The sequence below is a fragment of the Episyrphus balteatus genome, chromosome 3 (genome assembly GCF_945859705.1).
Source record: "Episyrphus balteatus chromosome 3, idEpiBalt1.1, whole genome shotgun sequence".
Classification (NCBI taxonomy): domain Eukaryota; kingdom Metazoa; phylum Arthropoda; class Insecta; order Diptera; family Syrphidae; genus Episyrphus; species Episyrphus balteatus.
In genome coordinates, this window is record NC_079136.1 from 63,461,598 (window position 1) to 63,484,476 (window position 22,879).

General features: G+C 30.0%; 2 protein-coding genes across 3 annotated transcripts in view; one reads left to right on the plus strand and one right to left on the minus strand.

Moving 5' to 3' along the window:
* The window catches only part of LOC129915391 (uncharacterized), a 463,244-nt gene that overhangs the window by 168,168 nt on the left and 272,197 nt on the right, over positions 1 to 22,879 (plus strand). The window lies entirely within an intron of this gene.
* Positions 16,241 to 22,879, minus strand: part of LOC129915390 (uncharacterized) — a 31,064-nt gene continuing 24,425 nt past the window's right edge. For both annotated transcript variants that reach the window (XM_055994902.1, XM_055994901.1), the window contains one exon: positions 16,241 to 16,708. In XM_055994902.1, the coding sequence (XP_055850877.1) occupies positions 16,478 to 16,708 (231 nt within the window). In that variant the 3' untranslated portion in view covers positions 16,241 to 16,477. The remainder of the gene's footprint in view (positions 16,709 to 22,879) is intronic.

Genomic DNA, 22,879 nt, shown 5'->3' on the forward strand with positions numbered 1-22,879 from the left:
ACAACTTACCGTTTAGAAAATAGCCTCTTTTTTCAATGTCGTGTTACCCCTATTTAACCTATAAAATCAATAATTTTTTAGCCTAAAACCTTCTACTCTTATTCAACTTTGATTTAAAAAAAATAAGCAAAATAAGTTAGCCGGTGTGGCCGGTTAGCGAACGTACAAAAAACCAAACTTTAATATATATAAAAAGCAAAAAAAACATGTAATTTTATTTTCTCACGCTTAAAATGTGTTATCAAATGAATGTTATATTATCAGGATGCTCAATAAAGATAAATCAAATTTTTATAAGCTCCAAAAGATGTAATATGTTGAAAAATAGAGTTTTATTTTAACGTTATTTCAAATTTGTCATTACAAAATTAATTGAAACTTTGTACAAATATAGTCTTGCCTATTATCTATCTACAATGTAAATTTTATTCATTTACCTATTAAAGAAAAAAAGATAAAAATAAAAAACTGTTAAAAACGGACAAAAAACGGACAAAAAACTTGGGACAAAAAAAAATTGTTTTTCCCGTTATTCGGTCAAAAATCATTTTAAAAATTCAAAATTTTGTACATGCATGCGCATAATTGAAACCTATATTTCCTATAAGTTTGAGATTTTTTGCAGACTTTAAAAAATTCCAAAAAAATAAAAGACTACTCAAAAATGTCCCTAAAAATTAGGTTGTTTTTCAAAAAAATTTATTTCAAAATACAGGGACTATGTAAAAAATCCGTTTTAGACCCCTAATTTTTTTTTAATATCTTTCTCATGGTGTAACTCAAATTTCTGTGCAAAATTTTGCGTACCTGTAATTAGTCTTTTGTCGAAGGTCTATGACTGCAAAAAAAACCTTCACAGCTTGGTTTTGAAATTTTTTTGAATTTTTTGAATACCTTTTTTAACTATTGAATAAATTTGTCTACCATTTAAAAAAAAATTCAACTCTTTACGAATTACCGTTTAGAAAATAGCCTCTTTTTTCAATGTCTTGTTACTCCTATTTTACCTATAAAATCTTAAATTTGTTTTGCCTTAAACCTTCTCCTCTTATGCCTCTTTGATTAAAAAAAAAAATTAAGAAAATAAATCAGTCGGTGTGGCCGGTTAGCGAACGTACACAAAACCAAACTTTAATATATATAATAGATTTGAAAAAAAAAACGACTCTAACGATTTTCTTAATTTCTTTATAAATCTGATCATTTTTCCAATTTAAAAAAACTAAATAAAAAATAAAAAAACTTAATTTCATGAATATGAAAACCCAATTATTGTTTTCAAAATTTGATTTTTCAAAAAAAATTTACTCACTAATTTTGTTTTTGAATAGTGTAATTCTGATGATATTTGAAAAGGTTTGCACGTTTCCAGTTTTTTACTTGCTCTATAGGGCAAGTATTGGTTTCGTGTCGAAAAACAAAATTGAGGTTTTAATCAAAACCAATATTACGATGATAGAGAACTCCGAAAAAGTGGGTCTCGCAATTCTGTCCGTCTGTCTGTGCGTCCATCTGTACAGATTTCCACAGCCTAAACGGGTACAGATGATGTTTATGGAATTATGAAAGTTGGCTTTTTTTTATATCTCGCTTAGAAAGTGTACCTCCCATACAATTTTTTCAATTTAAACCAAATATCTCGAAAATGGCTCTTAAGATTTTAATTAAACTTTGCAGACGTAATATTCAGAGCAATTGCAATAAAACTGCATTTTTTTTTTCATTTAACAAAATTTTTCCCTAAATGTCGGCTCTTCTACAATAGCAATTTTTTTTTAAATTTATGTAGAGCCAGCTCTTAAAATCTACAAGTAAACTAACATAAAAGTGCTTTGAACTGCAAGATCAAGTACGTGCGACCCCAGTCGTGCATTTTATTTAATTTTCAAGCAATGTTTCAATTTCCGTTTAAAAATAAAAAATTGGCTTTTACCTAAAGGGCTTCATCAATTTCTCGCAAACAACAATAGGTACCAAATACGAAATATTTAGAGCGAGTTTCAAGAAAATTTAAATAACTAAAAATAGAGGGCATATCATTTCTGGAATTCCAATTCAATGATAGTGCACCTGAAAAATTCATACAAACAGAAATAATAAAGTTATCTACAAGAATTTGACAGACCGAATAAAATGGTGACGGATTTCTTTTAAATTTCCTTCCTTTGTTCTAAAAATTGACACAATTTTATTTTTTTAACATAATTCAATTTAAAATGATTACTATATTTTTAACTATAAATTTATCTCCATTTTTTTTCCAAGAAATAACAAAACAGAGTTCAACTGCACAATTATTTTTAAGTTAATGAAGATATCTCTCATAAACAATTTTATGCTTACACAAATTAATAATTAATTAATCGATAAATATTAAAATAAATTAATTCCTTATAAGCCATTCCGGCATACTGTAAGTAAAAAAGCTTGCATTTTGCCTTTATTTATGTATATTTTTTTATGGTGAATTTTTAAATGTTTGTTTTAATTATAACCCAATTTATTCCAATTTGTGATTTCGAACGTAAACTTTGAAAATATTTTATTACATCATATTAAATTAAATTAAAAAAAAAAATATAAATCTTCCTGATGTATAAATCTGGTTCATGAATATAATTTTCTTTTGAAATGTTTAAAAAAAAATGTTCAAAGGTATTGAATGGGTTATTAACATAAAAAAATATATAAAAATAAAAGTCATAAAGAATTGATTTTATTTAAGCGAATTTTTAGTGAACTTGATGGTAATAAATTTAATACCAATTTTGTATTGTGTGTGAATTTGTATTAAATATTGTTATTATCCTGCACAATCCTACAATGGTAAAAATGCCAAAAAAAGCTGCAGGCATTGATAAGAATTTTTTCTTTTACACTTATTAAAACTGAATTTTTAATTTTTTATTTCAATTAACTTCAAACTGATGGAATTTTAAAGTTGAATTTAAAAACATTTTACATGCTTTTACGCATTATAAAACACAAACCCGAATTAAAAAATTGACTAAACCGGTCAATTTTTAAACAATTAAGCTTACAAAATAATACAAAACACAATGTACCAACCCTTTTTTTGGTAGACATAAACCCACAAACCACAATATGGTAACCTTCGTTACAAAATGGGTATTATTTCCTTGCCTCTATACGAATTAAATTTATCAGAAAATGGATATTTTCAGTTGATGGTACGAACACAATCAATTAATATAGAGGAGGCAACAACTGGTAACAATGAAAGTATACGGTGCTTAAAGTCCATTACCCATGCCTTGTTTGTTGTTGTTGTTGTTATTGTGCGATACCTGTTACACACACATGACATACATTATCCATGAAAAACAAAACACAGAGGACATTGTCAGGCTTAAAAAGTCCTCTCTTCGAAGTATGGCAAAACCAAAACGCCCACATCACAGTAACCGATCTAAGTCACGGTTATGCTGACAGCAACAACAACAACAACAGAGAGCAACCTTAACCTATTACAAGCCACCGAAAATCTGCCACTACCTCCACCAAAATATTGTTAACAGAATGATGGCGTGGCATGGAGCGTTGATGACGGTGTGTGGTGGTGGCTACAGAATCTATGGTACCTGCCTTACCTAAACAAAATACGATTGAGGTGGTGGGTGTAGGGTACCATAAAACGATTTAATATCCTGTTATGTTTTTTTTTTTCTTTTTTTGTGTTCATTTTGCTTTTAGGAAAATTCAATATGAACTTGCATTTAAATTTTCAACAACAACATCATCTATTGTTGGATAAGGTGAATTTCACAATCATGATGGGTAGATACACCATACTACTGAAAATACTACTCAATATTCAAGGCGTGGACCTATTATTCTTATGTTTCTTTGGATAGACATAGAATGTTCAAGGCGAAAAATAGCTTTTCATTCAACTACAACATTACAAAAATGCACTAAATAAAGAAATAGAGAAATGAACACCCTTGAGCCTATACCATTTTTTGGTGTCCCATCTGAAATGATGCGTTAGAAACTGTTTTGCTTTAGGTAAATTGTTAAAATAGAATTTAGAAATCCAATTAATTTTAATTAAACTTCTTTTATTCCAAAGCCATTTTTAACGGGAATTTAGAATAAAGTCAAAGCTATCTAATTTTTCGTAGAATTTCGTCGGAGCTTCTTGTGAATTTTCGTTTAGAATACATTTTAAGTTTGACCCCGAATCATTGGTTACCATTAAATAAAATAACTGTAATACAAAAAACTTTGAACTACGATCACTAAACGATTTAACGCCTTTGTTAACAAAAATTCCACATTGTACACGATTTCTTGTGATGATGCAGTTGAAATAAATGTTTGAGTGATAAAAGTCAATTTTTTATTTCTCTGTCCTTGATCTTAGTGTTCTCTCACAATCTATTTCAACTTGTAATCTACAAAACTAAAAAGGTTCTATTTCCAGATTCTAACTTTGTTTTCATTTAAAAGAATAAATGGGCTACTTCTTTCAATTTAATGGAATAAAAGATCAGTCTACCTATATTCAAGTAAATCGTAGTTTATTTCTAGAAGACGCCTCTTATTAAAATGAATGTAACTATTATTTTATGCTTTCAACCCTGTTTTTACTTTTATATCTGTAATTAAAACATTAAAATAGACATTAAGATTAAGATTTTATATAAGCAAGCATAGTTTGGTCATGTTTAAACAAAAGAGCTGAGTAGCGAACTTTATTATTATTTTTTTTTTAATTTTTTCCATTCTTTACTTTAAGAGCAATAATTATTTCTTTAAAATATTAATGGTATTGGCAGAAAAAAAATTTAAGTTCTATAATTTAACCTCAGTCATTGCTTCAGACACAAAATATATTACTTACACCAAACGCTCGCTGTTCAAAATATAAATCTTAGAAGAAGCTTTAAGAAAGATTATGATTATGAGCAAGAATTTTTATTTTCGAGAACTTTTTTTCCTACAATATTTTTTGAAAATTATCTAAAAAGCTTTCTTTTTTAGATAGTTGTGTGTATCTTTTAATCCTTTTTCTTTTAAACACTGAACTTTTAATTTGACTTTAAAATATGTGAGCCCTATACCTATGTCGTAATAAAATAGCAAAAAAAAAAGAAATTTGAAAGTTAAAAAAAATTTAAATAGTAGATATGAAATTTAGTTTTAAATTATACAAACATCTTCTTAAATACTTTTGACTTAGAAACCAAATATGCAATTTGATGTCTTGTATAGCGAAAAAAAATAAAAATAATATTATATTTCAATTAAATTCATTCATAGTCTATTTAATAGACTGGAGCTCTAGAGCAAAAATAGAACAAATTCGTTAAAGACTTTTTATTGCTGAATATGATTCCTTCTCATAAAAGAAACTTTAGCAAAAAATGCTACTAAATCCATTGGTGAATTTCTGAGAAAACGGCAACACTGTTCGGTTTTCAGTTTTTTGATTTAACTCGAAAACCAAGCCTAACTTTGAAATGGTACAAAGACACTTTTCATAGAAAATTAATTTTTCCATCAAGTAAAGGTAGTTAAAAAATTTTAAAATTTAATTTTGACTAAAATTCTAACCCAAAATCAACGAAAAATAAGTTAAAAAATTGGGGATTTTATTTTTTTTTTTAACTAAATCAGGGGGCATTTGATGTATGAACCCGGTACTTTCAAACTTTGTTCTGATAAAATAAATTAGAGGTAAAAAAAATTAATTTTTTTTGTTAAGAAACTACACAAATGTACCTATTCAAAAATTAACACATTTTCTTTATTTTTGACTTTTTTCGTTATATCAAAATACACATACACAAAATTGCACACAAGGCCATGAGGATACAATTAAAAATTTTTGTTTGTGATACTCTACTCTAGGCCTGTTTACTTTAAAAGTCTAAAACTAACCAGTTATTAACTTTTTATCGAATTTTAAATTTTGCTTTCAACTAAAAAAGTCAAAAATAAAGAAAAAGGGTTTTTTGGCTGAAGTATACTTTTATGCAACGAAATCATATTCAGAAATAAAAACTACTTAACGAATTTGTTCCATTCAAAAGTGTCTATTCAATAAAGTATCATCCGTTTTAAAAAAATCGATTTTCAGAACAAATTTTGAACTTTTTTTTAAATCCAATTTTTTTTTTTTTTTTGAAAATTGTTTTTAATTTTAACAAAAGAATTGCAAAAAAAAATTGTTGGTCAGAAATTTTCACTGCAATCGGTCACTTAGGAGAAAGTCAGACATTAAGAAAACGTTTGTACGCTAAAATTTAATGCAATGCTCATGTCTTTGCACTTGATGATTCTTAAAATTCTTTTACAGGACTAAATCAACCTTCATTTTAAACCTCATTTCCTTTCTTAATCAACTCTACCCATGATCATGAGAGGTATTTCCTTGGGCTTATTTCTTCGTGAGTTTATAACACAAAAAAATCCTTGGGTCTCCGTGAACTGAATTAAAAGTAATAAAATAATTTTTGATAAATAAGACTCAAGACTTTACTTCTCAACTGGTGAAATACCTTCTCCAAGTCGATTGTATGAAGTATGTTTTCATAGTAAAGTGCTCTATGGTACTATGCTTCTTTTGAATGTTATATTTCTGCGTACATATGCGTGTATGTAATGTTGTATAGATACGTCCAAACCAATAGTAATCCCAAATGTGTTGTAAAGCTTCCGGTACTGTAACCATTTACATGTTTCGTGGAAATATTGTATACGATAGGAAACGTTGCGTTCGTTCGTTGGTGGAAAATATATACTTTAAAAGGGTTAACATTCGATAGAAGATGAAAATAAATATGATATCTCTTTGGTTCTCATACACTGGATAAGGGAAAAGGTCTATAAAAGAGGACTCTTTGTATAAAATGCATGTATACGCAAAATGTAATACATACATACACATTGCGAACAGAGAGTTCGTACTTTTTTTTTTGTTGTTCTTTGCTCTTCTAAGCTCCCCAACATATGGATGATTTGTTGGAAATTGAACTACAAATTGAAAACCAATCTAAATGCTTTTATCCCAGCTAGAAAAAGGATGAATTTTGTATCTTTCATGTTAATAATATAAAAGGCAGGTGAAATCACCAAACTCCGCAGGTAACCTGACGGTAATTCGGAGTTTGTTTTTTGTTAACTTTTTTTCACTGTCAACTTCAGAAAAGAGTTTTATGATGGGAATATACAAAATAATAAGCAATAATATTTGTTTCAGTTTTTGAAAATGGTACTTTTGAGAGAAATATTACGATACCTAAAATCAATATAAGGATTTTGAAAGTGAAACAGTGTTGAAAGGAAAAGCTGTTGGGGTCTCTTTTCTCGCACATCATCCTAAACTACTCTTCATGAAAAACTTAATGTTAAGTATAATTTCTGAAATCAATAAATAGTTTTTTTTTTAAGAGATGTAGTTATGGATGAAACATTCTTTTTTCATTGGCCTTATAGACCAGTGCAAATAATTTTTGAAAAAAAAAAAAAATTACTAACAGGATATTGGTGGTGGGAAAATTTAAGATAAATGTTGTATGAAAGGGGAAAAATAAGTTGCCCACAAACAAATTGGGTGAAAGGGGATGGGTGGGCGAAAAAGTGGGGTGGGTGTCAAAAATCATATACAAAAGTTAAATACAAAAGTTTTAGATATTTAAAATGGGTACAACTTTTACTCACACCTTTTTTTTACATACCCTAAAATATATTAAGACAATTGCAAATAATACCATTTTTTGGTTTTTCATTTTTATGTTTTACAAAAATGGTTGAATTTTAACAAAACCTGGTTCAAAATTACTTCGTTATGTTTTTTTACCTATTTTAAATGTTTTTTTGAGCAAAAAGTTAATTTTTGGATTTTTGAAGAATTTAATTTGCATAGCCTATTTTTTAATCAAAAAAGTAACAGAAAAAATTTTTGATTTTTCAAAAGTTTGGAATACAGTTATTTAGATTAAAACCTTTTATTTAAGATTATGTAGAAAAACTTTGCTTTTGTTTTAGAAAATATTGAGAAAAATTAAAAAAAAAAAAACGATTTTTAACATTGGCGAGAAATATTTTTTCATAGAAAAAAGCATACATAAATGCCCTTTACGGCGATCTTGACAACATCTTTTGTTAACATTTTTTTCTAATGTTATATCGCAATTTCGGCCAAAAGAGACCGAAATGCCTCTACCAAATAAAATGCATGACTGTGTCGTATGTACTTTCTGTTATAGTAAAAAAAGTTCAAATATAGGAGCTTTTTATTAGAAAATTTAAAGAATAAATTTATAACTTGATTTTTTTAATTAATTTAATACACCTAAAACAAAATGCACAACTAGATCGCACATACTTGCTCTCGTAGTTCAAAGTACTTAAATATTAGCTAAATCTAGGAAATTCTTCGATTATGTTAGATATAAGAAAAAAAAAATAAATAAATAAATAAAATGTTAAAATAAATATTTTTATTAGGTATTTTGTTCAACTTGTTTTTCAACAAAATAAATAGGCTAGGGGTCAAAATTCTGCCGGGGTCAAAATTCTTTTGTCAAAATTCTGCTTTCAAAATTCTGCTTTACAAAACTCTGCAAAAAATTAAAAAAGGGTTTGAAAAATGTTAAAAAGCGCGCTTTTTAACATTTTCCAAACCTTTTTTTAATTTTTTGCAAAATTCTGTAAAATCATCTTCTTGAAAAATTATCTGCTTATTTGATTACTTACTTTGAATAATTTGTCATTCTTTGAATGCATATTATTTTTTGTTTCATAAATGAATAAATTTGAAAATATTAAGAAATGGTTTTTAATACTAAACATTTCCGAAAATAATTTAAATTTTTTTAATTTGTCAAATAAAGACGAATATTCAAAAATTTTAATAAGAAAAGGAATATCTTGTATCAAACAACATCGGTTCCAATAAGTTATAGATTTTATTTGAAATAAAGTCAGTCTATGCATTTTAAAAAATATTTGCGACACTTAAACAAAAAAAAATTAGGAAAGTACCAATGTTGAATTACATTGATGAGGTGTATTTTTCTTTAGTCAGCGCATATGCTATAAAAAAAAAAACAGAATTGGCAGAATTTTTTTGTTCAAGTATAATGCTGGCAGAATTTTGAAAAGCAGAATTTTTAAAAGCAGAATTTTGGAAAGCAGAATAGAAAAAAGCAGACTTTTGAAAAACAGAATTTTCGTTAAAAAAGCAGAATTTTGAAGCGAGAATTTGACCCGATCCCAAATAAATAACTTAAATGATTGTATTCGCAAAAAATGGCAACGAAATATTTCCACTATCCTCTAAAGAGGTAATTGACATTTTTTTTAAGGACCAAAGTTACCGGTAGGTATCTGCCCATATGACCAAAATTTAAAATTTTGTTTTTCTCAAAAACGGCTCTATATATTATGTTGATTGAAAAAATAAATGTAATGTGACTTTGAAAAAACAAAATTTGGACCGTTATAAATGCTACCTACTTGCCATAGGACCATTTTTTTTAAGTCTCACTTTTTCGTTAACCAATTTCAATTAATTATTAAAAAAAAAAAAAACGTTTTAGTAACTCTAAAATTAAAATTAGGAAAAACTAAAAAAAAATTAATTTTTGAAGAACCAATTTTTTGAAAACAAAATTCCATGTTGTAAAGAAATTAAATGGGATACTTCGTTTGAAGGTCAAAACCTTTTAAGAGGATGTTTTTGTAACTTAAAACCGAATTTTATATTGACTGTCAAGTTTTTTATTTTTTAATTTCTTAAAAAAATTCTTTTTTGAATACCTATTAAAAAAGATTTAATATTTCAAGCAAGTTTGAAAATATGAGCAAGTACGTGCAACCTAGTCCTGCATTTTATTTAACTTACATACATTCATAATTCAGGTTCAAAAAATATCTAATTCCTTTCGCAACCCCAAGACATAAATGTAACTGATCATTTGAGTGTGAAAATTCTGCGTGTAGGAATTTTAATCTCAGAAGGCCAACCACCTGAATTATTATTATAATTCTCATATATTTTTTGTTTAATTAGTTGGCATGAACAAATCATTTTATTCGAAAATCAATAATCACTTGAGTTGCTGCCAATCCAACACTGCACGTACCTACACTGTTTGTAATTTAGCTTTGGTCTCGAAAAATGTTTGTCACAAGTTTCAGATAATTTTATGAAGCACTTGCTAGCATCTTTAATTGAATTTTGTGGATCAATTCAGACTAGGTGTCAGTATGTAGGCAAGGCAACATTATTAAAAAAATAAAAATCTCTTCGTTTGAAGCGAAAAATTCCCGATCAAAAAACTGAATTCACTCCAAAAACTGAACAATTTCGTAATTTTTTGAAAATGTTGCCTTTGACACTCGCAATGGAAAGCTTAGGATGTTAAACAACTCTGCTAAAAATCTTCCTTGCTCCTATAACACTATTACAAAAAATTTATTCAAGCCATTTATGTTTGAAAATAGTCAGTCCTCTATACTCTTTCTCCTCCCATAAATTTATTAGTTAGTGCGCTCCTGTTGTATTTCCGCATCGTATTATCTCCCGCTGTGACAGTGAAAGTACCAAAGACATCGACGACATTGGCGGCGACAAAGAGTATAAAACTGGATTACGTTTGACGACAACAAGGAAAGCAAAAAATGACGACACGTCGTCGTCGTCGTTGTCGTTGTCTCCTCCGTCTTCATAGCATTACCCAAGTTTGTTCCTTTTCCAACTTAGTCGTTTGCACGTATCCTTATTAAAAAGAGATAAAGTGCTAATAGAACTGTTGTTTGGCAATTCATCATCTAGATTCAGCAAATTATCTACAAATCTCTATATTTTGTCGTTTGTTGGTCTTGAAGAAGGATGTGTGTTTTTGTATACATATAAATAGAAAAAGGATATATACTCCATGTTGGTGACCTACCACCCACCAAGCTTTGTGACGGTGTTTTTTTGCCAACAGAAAAGATAGTTAAATGTCTCCAGGAGGTTGATGGTTTATATGGTTATAGTATAAGAAAAACTAGAACAGCATCACTATGCATTAGAAGCTGTTTAAGGGATTTTGTAGATTCTTTTATCCTTTTGGCTTAGAGGGAAAAAAAGAAAATGATAATTTTTTTTCTATTTTTAAAATTAATAAGAAAAAAAAAAACTCTTTCACTTTTTCTTCGAAATCATGGAGAATGCCAAAGGGACGACCCATCGCCTTGCCCATTCCTCGTATATAAACTCCCGAGGGCTTGTACTAGGTAGGTACAAACAAAAAACTCATGCAATTGCAAAGAACCATCAAAGATTGAAGATAGAAAGTTTTAGCCAAAGTTTTCCTTTTTGAACGCGAAACATTAATCACCGACAAATAAATCGTCTGTCATCATATGAAAAACTTTTTTGTTTCCCTCTTATTCCGTTTGTCCTGTGCGTTGCCTTATTCTATTCCAGATATTCGACGAAAATCCAGATTTTTTTCCTCCGACAGATTTTTTTTTTTTTTTTTTTAATTTTTCTGTTTTTGTTTTTAAATGTCTATTCTGCTCTGACATGGATATAGACATTCCAGGATATTGCTGCTGTGCGGTTGTGTAGGAGAGGCAGAGTATAGAGCCAACACAGAGTTACTCCTCTCCTCTCTGCACATCTTCTTCAATTTCCTCTACGATGGATTAGCAACTGGCGGAAAATTGTGAGTAATTACTTTGGAAGCTGACAATATTTTACCATTTGTCGCGTTTTTTTTTTTGTTAGCGGCTTTTTCTGTGCGAGAGGAAGAGGATGCTGATGATTTTGGTTTTGGGTGTAGAAAAGTGTAAGCAGGGAATGAGAGCTAGTAGGGGAGAGAGTTGTTATTTTGAGAGGGATAACGCAGTTAAAACGGATAAAGTCAATGGACAGCGAAAAGGCAAAATCGACTTCTATTAAATGGTAATTTTCCGGTTGTCTGTCAGAAAGATAAATAAATGAAGAAAGTTTTTTATTTTGTTTTTTTTTTTTTTTCGTTTCACGCGAAATAGATGAATCATTCAGTCGTTTATTTATGTGTTAACGAGTTGACGTTCTAACGTCCAATTTAATTTAAATAAATAGAAAACAAAATAGAAGATAATATAAATATTGGTTGTACATAGTTGGTTATAAAAATAAACTTCTATTTTTTTTTAAAGAGGAGTGATTTTTTTTCGAGGAAGGTAAATTTATTCTAACAAAATTATTTTAAGACATCGATGAGTAAAAAATAAAGGACCATGTCCTAGTGTACCTACAGAAATCTTAGAAAAATAATTTTACTTAAAGAAATTGTAGAAATGAGAAAATCTATTAGAAGCTTTGTATTTTTTTAACGTTTTTGCACAGCATGACCACTTCATAAAAAACAAATTTTTATTCATTTTTCGCACCGTTAACCGTTTCTGGGCTAGCTTTGTTCAACATGGTACTTATTTTGAAGATGCCAATAGAGTGATTGTGTCCATTCTTCTGTTCACAACAAAGTTTGTCATTCTATTTACCCCAATCAATGAACAAAGTGTTCTAATAGTTGACTGAACTTCATCTAATATTTTCAAGCAACGAAAATTATTTTTTGAAAAAGAAATAAATAATATGTATTTTGATATAGGTAACTTAATTTGTGAAATTACAAAAAAAACCGCAATAGCAAGAGCAACAGCAAGAGAATTAAAAAAAAAAAAATAGAAAACCGGATTCAAAAATATCTTGTCAATTTCGAGAAATTAACAAAAAACCAAAACTATTTTTTTCTAAAAAAAACCTCTTTATTTTCTGTTTTTAGGTTTTTCTATTTCGGTTTAAAAATAAATAAGAGAATCGAATTTTAAAAACTAAAATAGTACTTAATTACATAAAATTTTGAAAAAAATTCATTAAAAATTTTGTTTCCAAATTTTTTTTCCAAAATTTTGATTTTCAAAATTAATTCTTCAAAAACTGTGCCATAAAATGGCTTTGTTTAAAATTTTTGTAAGAAACTAGAGTTTTACCGTTGATTTTTGATATTTTTTTCCATATTAAGTCAATTTTTTTTTAAATTGCCCCCTCCCTGCTAAACGGAGGGGAATAGACCCCTTCTAATACGTTTTTTTTTCTCGACCCAACCTACATGCTCTAGTTTTTTGGGCGCATTGCTCCTGATTCACCCTGGATAAAAGTACGAAAATAAATTGTTAAATTTTTTTGTGAAACCATTGCAGCAGCTTTATATAAACGAAATCTGCAAAATGAGCACATTAAATTGTTGGAAATTAAATGATCTTTAAAAACTGTCATGAGTATTTTTTCAATAAAAGTTGTAGAAAAAAAGTTATAGCCCCTTAAAGATTTTTTTCTTGAAAATGTAGGGGAGAGGTGCGGACAGTGAGACACTCTTTTTTTAAATTGGTATATCTTAGAATGTTTTCAAGATAGCTTAACAAAACTTTGAGGACAGTTTTAGACACATTTTATCTTATGTCGTTTTCGATTGGCCGTCCGGAAGCGTCCGGAAGCGTCCGGAAGCATTTAGAAGCCTTCTGAAAGCGTTTTATAAACAAAAACATGACAGCTTAAACGCTTCTCAGAAGTAAAATTCTCTTCTCGATTTCAAATCAGAATCGACTCAAAATTACTTATACATAGAAAATAAATGTCAAACAAAATTTTCTCGTACAAAATTAAATTTTTTTATTTGATTATTCACTAACACCGATACAAACTTTCAGAATTGAGTGGAAACGATTCAAACTGTTTTATTGGATTTCAGAATAAGTGAATCCTTGAGTGAAACCAATCGAAAACGACATTAATGTTGCAAAAAAACTTGTAGTTAAAGAATGCATGAGAGCATCACATTGGACTTAAATGTAGAAAAAGTCAAAACGTCTCACTGTTTGCAAGGGGTGCGATCAGTGAGACATTCTTAGGTGAAACAAAAAATTTACGAAAACTTCAAATAATTAGGTAATTGACAAGTATATAAATAATTAATTTATGTTACTTTAACCCATTTTTTCAAATAAAAATAACAAAAAGCCCAAAAAAAAAACGAAAGAAAAAACACTTCGAAATCATATTGAACATTCTAAAATAATAGATTTTTTTAAAAACTATATGTCTCACTGTTTGCTTTTTACATAATGTCTCACTGTTTGCTTTTACATAATGTCTCACTGTTTACTTTTCGTAATTTTTCGGAAAAATATAAAATTATAAAAAACGAGAAGGAATTCTAATTACATGATATTTTTTTATGAAAGAACATATAAATATAATACATATGTAAAAAAAGTTCTCTCCACTAACCAGATTTTTGTGTGTTATATACTCTTTTTATAACACTCCAAAAACTACTTTCACCTGATTTTGTGTCATATTTTACGGTGTAGGGAAATGGACAGCTTTAATTAAGTCGGGACAAAATTAAAAGACGCAGACGGGGAAATAAACGTTTTGACCCAAACTAGCGTTACTGTGCTTATTTTCAGAAAAGAGAAAAATGGATTGTCTCACTGTTTGCACTGTCTCACTGTCCGCACCTTTCCCCTACATCTATTTTCAAGTATAACTTTCTTATTTTCAGTTTTACAGAAAAAAGTACCCATGTTGACAATTTTTTTGTGGGACATACGGTTCGCAAGATATCGATAATAAACAGTTTACACCACTTTTTTAAAGATGGCGGCCAAATGGGAGGGCTTTCAACCCCGAAAACTAGATTTTATACTCACATTAACCTCCTCTACACATCAAAACAAAAAAATCTTGTCCTACCCAAAATGCAAGGTTAATGTAACATTTCAATGGACTATTTTATTATCTTTTGAATTACGTTTTTAAAATTGTCAAAAAAAAATTCTCTACCTACATATAATCGCACTACTTTTTCAAAGTTCTACCTCATGTTTTATTTTAAAAAAACCATTTATAACTTAGTTTTGAAATTTTTTAGAATTTGTTCAATACTATTGTCAGCCTAACAATAAATTTACCTATCGATTACAAAAATAGATACAAAATCTATCAAATCTATAGTTTAGAAAATAGCCACTTTACCAAATCTGAGAATTACCTATACTTAAAAAATGTTAATATTGTGTTAAAAAAATATTTTTACAAGGATTTTCGAAAAGGATGATCAGAAGAATGTAAAGCCCATGTAAAGTTTGTCCAACCTTTAAATTCGTTTTCCTTTGATTCCTTTGAATCCGTTTTTGCAAATGATGTCCTGTAATTTCTATTTACTTACTGGCATAAAATATGAAAAATTTATTAGAAAAAGACTTTCAACTCCTGCATTAAAGACAACCAGAAATATTAATTGCTTTCAAACGCTGTAGTTGCACGAGAATAAAAATTGATAAATGAATCTGTAATATTCGAATATATTTTGTATGATAAAAAAAAACATTTTTTTCCATGAATATCTATAAAAGACCAAATTTTCGAATACTGATATTTTTGTGTTGAAACATCGATATAATTTAATCTGTAACACTACTTTTCTTTCCTGTATACATGTTATTCCAGAATTTCGAATGCTTTTATCAATGAATCAATAACTTTAACCACAAAGTAGAAATATATATTCTCTCATAATCCGTAAAACAATTTCTATAAAACAAAGGTGTGTGACCTAAATTTTCAAAATAATAATCTTCTTTTGTAAATTATATACCGACTCATCCGAACTTAGTTTCAATTGCATTTTGTAAAATGGAAAACTAAAATTTCCCTTCCTTTTTTGCGAAATTAATTTTCAACCCACATGCCGCCTATCCTCTTAACAACACAGAGAGAAAGTATCACAGTCTATTTGATACTAAAATTAATTTTCATCTACTCCATGATAATCGATTTGGGACTTAATCCTCCATAACATTGAACTTCCATGATGTCTATACGGCTCGTATATACCACCGCTTTGCACCCGCTGAGCTGTATCTACACTGCTCTGAATATACACTGTTTCAGTCCCAAACTTACGACTCATTAGTTCCGACATGGTTATTTGGAGTGCGCTGCAACTAGTTGGTATCTATTATATAGCCTCGGACATGCCATCACAGACAGGAATCAAAAGCCAAAAAGCTTTAAGTAGACTCATAGCCAACATTAACACACCACCGAGCCGCCTCCGACTGGCAACGAGTGGAGTTTGAAAAACCCATTCCTCTCGCTCTCAAATAAATACACATTATGCATATATACAAACCCTTTACTGATTCCAAAATGTAATTAGAATTTAATTAATAACATGTTGTTTATTCCAAAGCGAATTATGTCACACATATACATAAAACATAAATTAATTGCGACAGATTAAGGTTTGGTGATGTGATGGCTGGCGTGGTGCTAATGCAAGCAATCTCTTTTACTCGTGTTAGTTAGTTTGGACGGACTGGGTACTGACATTTAGGGGCGGCTTGTGTCGTCGAAGTCGAGACATACTACGAGTCACGACTTCACAACACCAATAACCTAATTGGATAAGTGCAGTGTTGTGTCCACCATAGCGGGACATCTTTCTTCCTTGAAATTTCTCGGGTTGATTAATCCTCTCTGGCTACGTGAGCGAACTCTTAAGAATGCCAGAAAGTCATCGATGGTTTTCTGTGACACAGTGGCTCCAATTCCGGGCATTGCTTTTATTGTACAATGGTATTGTTGTGGTGGCTCGTAAGTTGGTGGTTTTAGTGTGGGAGCGGTCATCTGAAATGATAGATTTGAAATTGTTTAAAGGTTATGTGAAAAATGTTAGTGTAGTCATTGTTTTGATAAGTTCTTAAATTAAAAAAAACTACAAGTATTTTTCAGTTAAATTATGGAACTAAACTTCAACTGATTGTTTGATTTTTTTAATTTTTTTTTTTTTTTCAGATTAGTAAAATAAATATAAAAAACAAAACATTTGTGAAAAGAAAAATTTTTCTTCTAAGTAAGAAAATTACGGAAATCATTTTTGAAAGGCATTTAAGCTATGTAGGTTTTAATACGGATTAAAGACAGAGCATATTTTCAATATACTCAAAATTATGATACAATATAATGAAAAATAATGATCTGAATATATTTATAAACAATTTTCTACAACTTTTAATATGGCCCTAATCCTTAAAAGTGCACACACGTCAGCAACTCATACATATATAGAATCTTATCTGATCATTAGATACATTACCTATTTGTTTGAAAAAAATTTACCAATAAGGGCATTGAAAAAAATAGTACGCATACGCCTCAGTGACCGTTTAGGTTCAAACTATGGAAATTCATACACAACTTGTAACTGATGTAAAAGAAAATGGATCCAATTATGCTTTATTGAATATAATTTGCTCTAAAAAACAAAGCATACAAGAAAAAGGGTGCCAGTTGAACTAATATCTCCTTGCCAGGATAAAAAAAAAAAACAATAAAATGGTCTTTTTTGTTTTTTCCGACTTCCTGTATTTTTTTTTTAATTTAAAAAAAAAGTGAACCAATTTTAATAATTCTTTTTGTATTGGTGTATAGGTATGTTAAAATTGATATTGATAAATAATTGATAAAAACAAAAATTAAAATGTTAAAAATCTGCAAAAGTTCCAAAGCATAGTTTCTACTATTTGGAACAAATACATAGTTTGGTTGAAAATGAAATTTTATTGTTTTTAATTACCAAAAACCCAAGTTTTTTCTATAGGAAACTACCTGTGCTTGGACCCAAGGGTTAGAATTAAAAATTGAAAACAATTTTTTTTGCTAAAGATTGCTATCATCATTTAAAGTCAAAATCGTGATCCCTTCATTTTTTTTTGCTAAAATTCGATAGAATAAAGCAGAAAAGGCTGGATGTATTGAATAGAAATTTAATAGTTTTTGGCACAATCAACGATTGCTACAAAAAGGCTTTGATTTTTTAAATTATTGCAAAAAATAAATTTTTTTTAAACCCAAGCTTGATTTTTGTGGTAAATTTATTTAAGATTTCAAAACACTCCTGAATGTCAACGGTTGCTGAGATATTACTGGTTAGAGACAAAAAGATCCTTTTACATTCAATGTTCGATTTCTCAGCGTCGAAGTGCTCGTATTGAACTTAAAAAAAAGCAAATTTAAATTGAATGAACAAATTATATAATCTATATGGTAGATAAGTTTGGAGTTGAGGTCACTTGAACTTTAAAATTAAGTAGTAAGACTTTTGTTTTCAAAGTTTAAAGAAATAAAATGCACGACTGGGTCGCACGAACTTGCTCTTAGAGTTCAAGTTGCTTAAATTTTTAAGACTTTTTATATAGAAACTTGGGAAATGTAGGTACACTGAAAATAATAAATTTCGTAAAATTACGAAAATCGTTTCATACACTACATTTTCGTTGGCCCAACGAAACTTTCGTTGGCTCAACGAAAATATGTAATTTTTCGTAATATGAAAACCTTCATCAATTAATGAAAACGTTTCATACACTTTTTCTCCCTTTTTAGTGCCAAAAAATATAATTCAATGAAAAGATTCATCAATTAACGAAAAATTTCATACACATTTTAAAGAATAAAATTAAGAATTTATGCCTTACTTTATCTCAAAGTTTTAATTAAGTAACGAAAAAATTCATTAACTTATGAAATTCAACATTAACTAACGAAAATCTTCATAAGCTTATGAGAATTCTTCATAGGCTTATGAAAAAATACATCAAAAAAAATCGTTGCCTTACAAAAAAAAAAAACCTAGACTTGTGTGCATTTCTGTTTTAATGATTAAAAATTTAATCTTGTTGGATATAGTTCACATTAGGTTTTTGTTTAAAAATCTATGTAAGTTGAGCTGAATATAAAAAAAAAGAGTGTGTGTACACATGTACACGCGACTGAAGTTATACTTCTCATTCAGTATATGTAAATGAATTTCATTTGATATTTTTAATTTCTATTATGAAGTAATTAATCCACACTTAGTTTTTTTTTACATTTTTATCAAGTGAACAATAAATTAATTCTTTCATCCTCCTTGAGTCCATGTAATTTTCAATTTATTCTGTGAAATTTACTCAGGTTGTGCGGTTCAGAACGTACGGTTTAACGAAAGTAAATGAATTGCGCATAAAATGTGCGATATGGTAATTTTATGAGAATTGTGTGTGCTTCAGCACTAGTAGTAGCAATATGGAACTTGCAGGGTTGCTACAAAGCTCAAAAGTTAGCTCAGCTCAGCTCATAGCTCAGCTCAAATTTTGAGCTAGCTCACTTTTGAGCTAGCTCACTTTTGAGCTATGTATGTACCATAGCTCAGCTCATTTGAGCTGAGCTGAAAGTGAGCTGAGCTGAAGGTTGAGCTGAGCTGTTGGGTGAGCTGAGCTGTTGGGTGAGCTAAGGTAAAGTGAGCTGAGCTGTGATGGGTGAGAGGATACATTGATTTTTATTTGGAAAGTATAGTGAAATATGAAGATATTTTAAACTTTTATAAAACACCATAGCTTAAGATGTTTGGTTCTAGTTATTAATGGAATTATTTTAACACATGGATATTTTTATAAATAAAACAGATAATTTTTCGTGACCTTTTTTCTTGGTTTTTTTAAAAGTAAATATATTTCTATTTTTTTTAGTAAAATATTTTTTTTATCATAAAAAAAAATTCTGGTACAATCCGGTTTTTCAACTTTATTTTAAAATTCCGAGAAAATCGTGTTTGAAAGTAAGGGTAAAATTTTTTTTCGAAAAATCCCCGAATTTTGAACGCTCCTGGAAGCTAAACCGTTTGAGAGCAATTTTTGGGAGTGATGCCAAATGATAGCTTGTGTCATGGGCCTACGCTTTGCACATTGTCAGATTTTTAAAATATCGCCTTCCATTTTAAACCGCCACATCATGCCTATTTTATCAGAATCGTGCCTAATTTTTTTTTACTTTTAAGTTCTCCCGGTTTGAGAACGCGTGGACCTACAGGGATGGGAGTTGTACCCAAATGTAGCTTAGAGTCCCCGCTACCTTTTGGCTTCAAAAAAATTGTTTTCATTTTCTTCAAAACTCCGCGATATAGGCGTTCGAACGCTTTGATCTAGAAACAGGGGAGTGGTGCCATATGAAAGCTTATATTCTCAGCTACCCGATAGTGGTATAATCCGGTTTTTCGATTTTTTTCAAAATTCCGAGAAAATCGTGTTTGAAAGTAAGGGTAAAATTTTTTTTCGAAAAATCCCCGAATCTTTGAACGCTCCTGGAAGCTAAACCGTTTGAGAGCAATTTTTGGGAGTGATGCCAAATGATAGCTTGTATCATGGGCCTACGCTTTGCACATTGTCAGATTTTTAAAATATCGCCTTTCATTTTAAACCGCCACATCATGTCTATTTTATCAGAATCGTGCCTAATTTTTTTTTACTTTTAAGTTCTCCCGGTTTGAGAACGTGTGGACCTACAGGGATGGGAGTTGTACCCAAATGTAGGTTAGAGTCCCCGCTACCTTTTGGCATCAAAAAATTTGTTTTCATTTTCTTCAAAACTCCGCGATATAGGCGTTCGAACGCTTTGATCTAGAAACAGGGGAGTGGTGCCATATGAAAGCTTATATTCTCAGCTACCCGATAGTGGTATAATCCGGTTTTTCGATTTTTTTCTAAATTCCGAGAAAATCGTGTTTGAAAGTAAGGGTAAATTTTTTTTTCGAAAAATCCCCGAATCTTTGAACGCTCCTGGAAGCTAAACCGTTTGAGAGCAATTTTTGGGAGTGATGCCAGATGATAGCTTGTGTCATGGGCCTACGCTTTGCACATTGTCAGATTTTTAAAAAATCGCCTTCCATGTTAAACCGCCACATCATGCCAATTTTTTCAGAATCGTGCCTATTTTTTTTTTACTTTTAAGTTCTCCCGGTTTGAGAACGCGTGGACCTACAGGGATAAGAGTTGTACCCAAATGTAGGTTAGAGTCCCCGCTACCTTTTGGCATCAAAAAATTTGTCTTCATTTTCTTCAAAACTCCGCGATACAGGCGTTCGAACGCTTTGATCTAGAAACAGGGGAGTGGTGCCATATGAAAGCTTATATTCTCAGCTACCCGATAGTGGTATAATCCGGTTTTTCGATTTTTTTCTAAATTCCGAGAAAATCGTGTTTGAAAGTAAGGGTAAAATTTTTTTTCGAAAAATCCCCGAATCTTTGAACGCTCCTGGAAGCTAAACCGTTTGAGAGCAATTTTTGGGAGTGATGCCAAATGATAGCTTGTATCATGGGCCTACGCTTTGCACATTGTCAGATTTTTAAAAAATCGCCTTCCATGTTAAACCGCCACATCATGCCAATTTTTTCAGAATCGTGCCTATTTTTTTTTTTACTTTTAAGTTCTCCCGGTTTGAGAACGCGTGGACCTACAGGGATAAGAGTTGTACCCAAATGTAGGTTAGAGTCCCCGCTACCTTTTGGCATCAAAAAATTTTATTTTTCATTTTCTTCAAAATTCCGAGATATAGGCGTTGGAAGTTGGGGGCGCTCACTTTCAGCTCAGCTCACTTTCAGCTCAGCTCAAATGAGCTGAGCTATGGAACCTAGCTCAAAAGTGAGCTAGCTCAAATTTGAGCTGAGCTGTGAGCTGAGCTGAAATGTGAGCTTTTTGCAACCCTGGCAACTTGCCACATGAAAATTACCACATGCAACTTGTCACATGCAACTTCCCACATGCAACTTGCCACACGCAACTTGCCACATGCAACTTAAAAAGCGCAACTTGCCACATGCAGCCTGCCACATGCAACTTGCCACACGCAACTTGCCACATACAACTTTCCACATGCAACTTGCCACATGCAACTTGCCACATACAACTTGCCACATGCAACTTGCCACATACAACTTGCCACATGCAACTTGCCACATGTAACTTGCAACGTGTTGTGTGTTTTATGTTTGCCGTACTGCGGCGTACTGCATTTTTAAATACTAAAGTACTGACTACTCTAAAGGTTAAACGACATCCCTGCTACCCATGGTGATCGCGTCATAATCCCTTTGACATTCTTGTCAAAAAGTGAATTTTCATACTCACCCTCCCATAAGAAGTATAACTTCAAAAATATTTGCGTTTTGACACGGTGTCTCACGATAAGTCCAAGTGAGCTCCACCGGGTCGAAACGCCAATTTGTGGTTTGGACTGAATTAAATTAATAATTTAACAAGTCCAATAAATATATACTATAATCTACTAAAAAAAATAATTAATAGGTACAACGAAAAGTTTCGTTAGCTAACGAATATTTTTTCGTAATTTAATTAAAATATTCATAAAATTTACGAAAAAATTCGTTAGCTTACGAAAGTTTTAATTAAATTTTACGTTAATCGATGAAAAAATTTCGTAAACTGATGTAAAACTTCATTAATTTTCGATCAAAAATTTTTATGAAAAATTTCATTAAAATACGAAAGTTTTCGTTAATTGATGAAGTTCTTCATTAACGTATGAAAGCCATTTCGTTGAGCCAATTAAATTTTTCATCGGCTGAAAATTAATTAAATTTTCGTTGGCTCAACGAATTTTTTCGTTGTATTTACGTAAGGATTTGGTTCAGTGTATATAAAAACAAAAAAAAAATAAAATTCATTTTTCAAAAAAATAAAACAATATCTGAAATCAAATCGCCCCACAAAACAAGTATGCAATTTTATTTGATATATTAAGGTGTATTTTTAGAAAAAAAAATTTCAAAATCGTTAGAGCCGTTTTTTAAAAAACTAATTTTTTATAAATAATTTTTTGAAAAAAAAGTTTAAAAATAAAATTGGTATGCCATTTTGTAGAAATAACAAATCAACATCTAAAAACAAAATTTCAAAAAAATTCACTGTCCCGTTTTCGAAAAATTCAAAATTTTTTAAAAAATTCAAAAATTATTTTTTTCA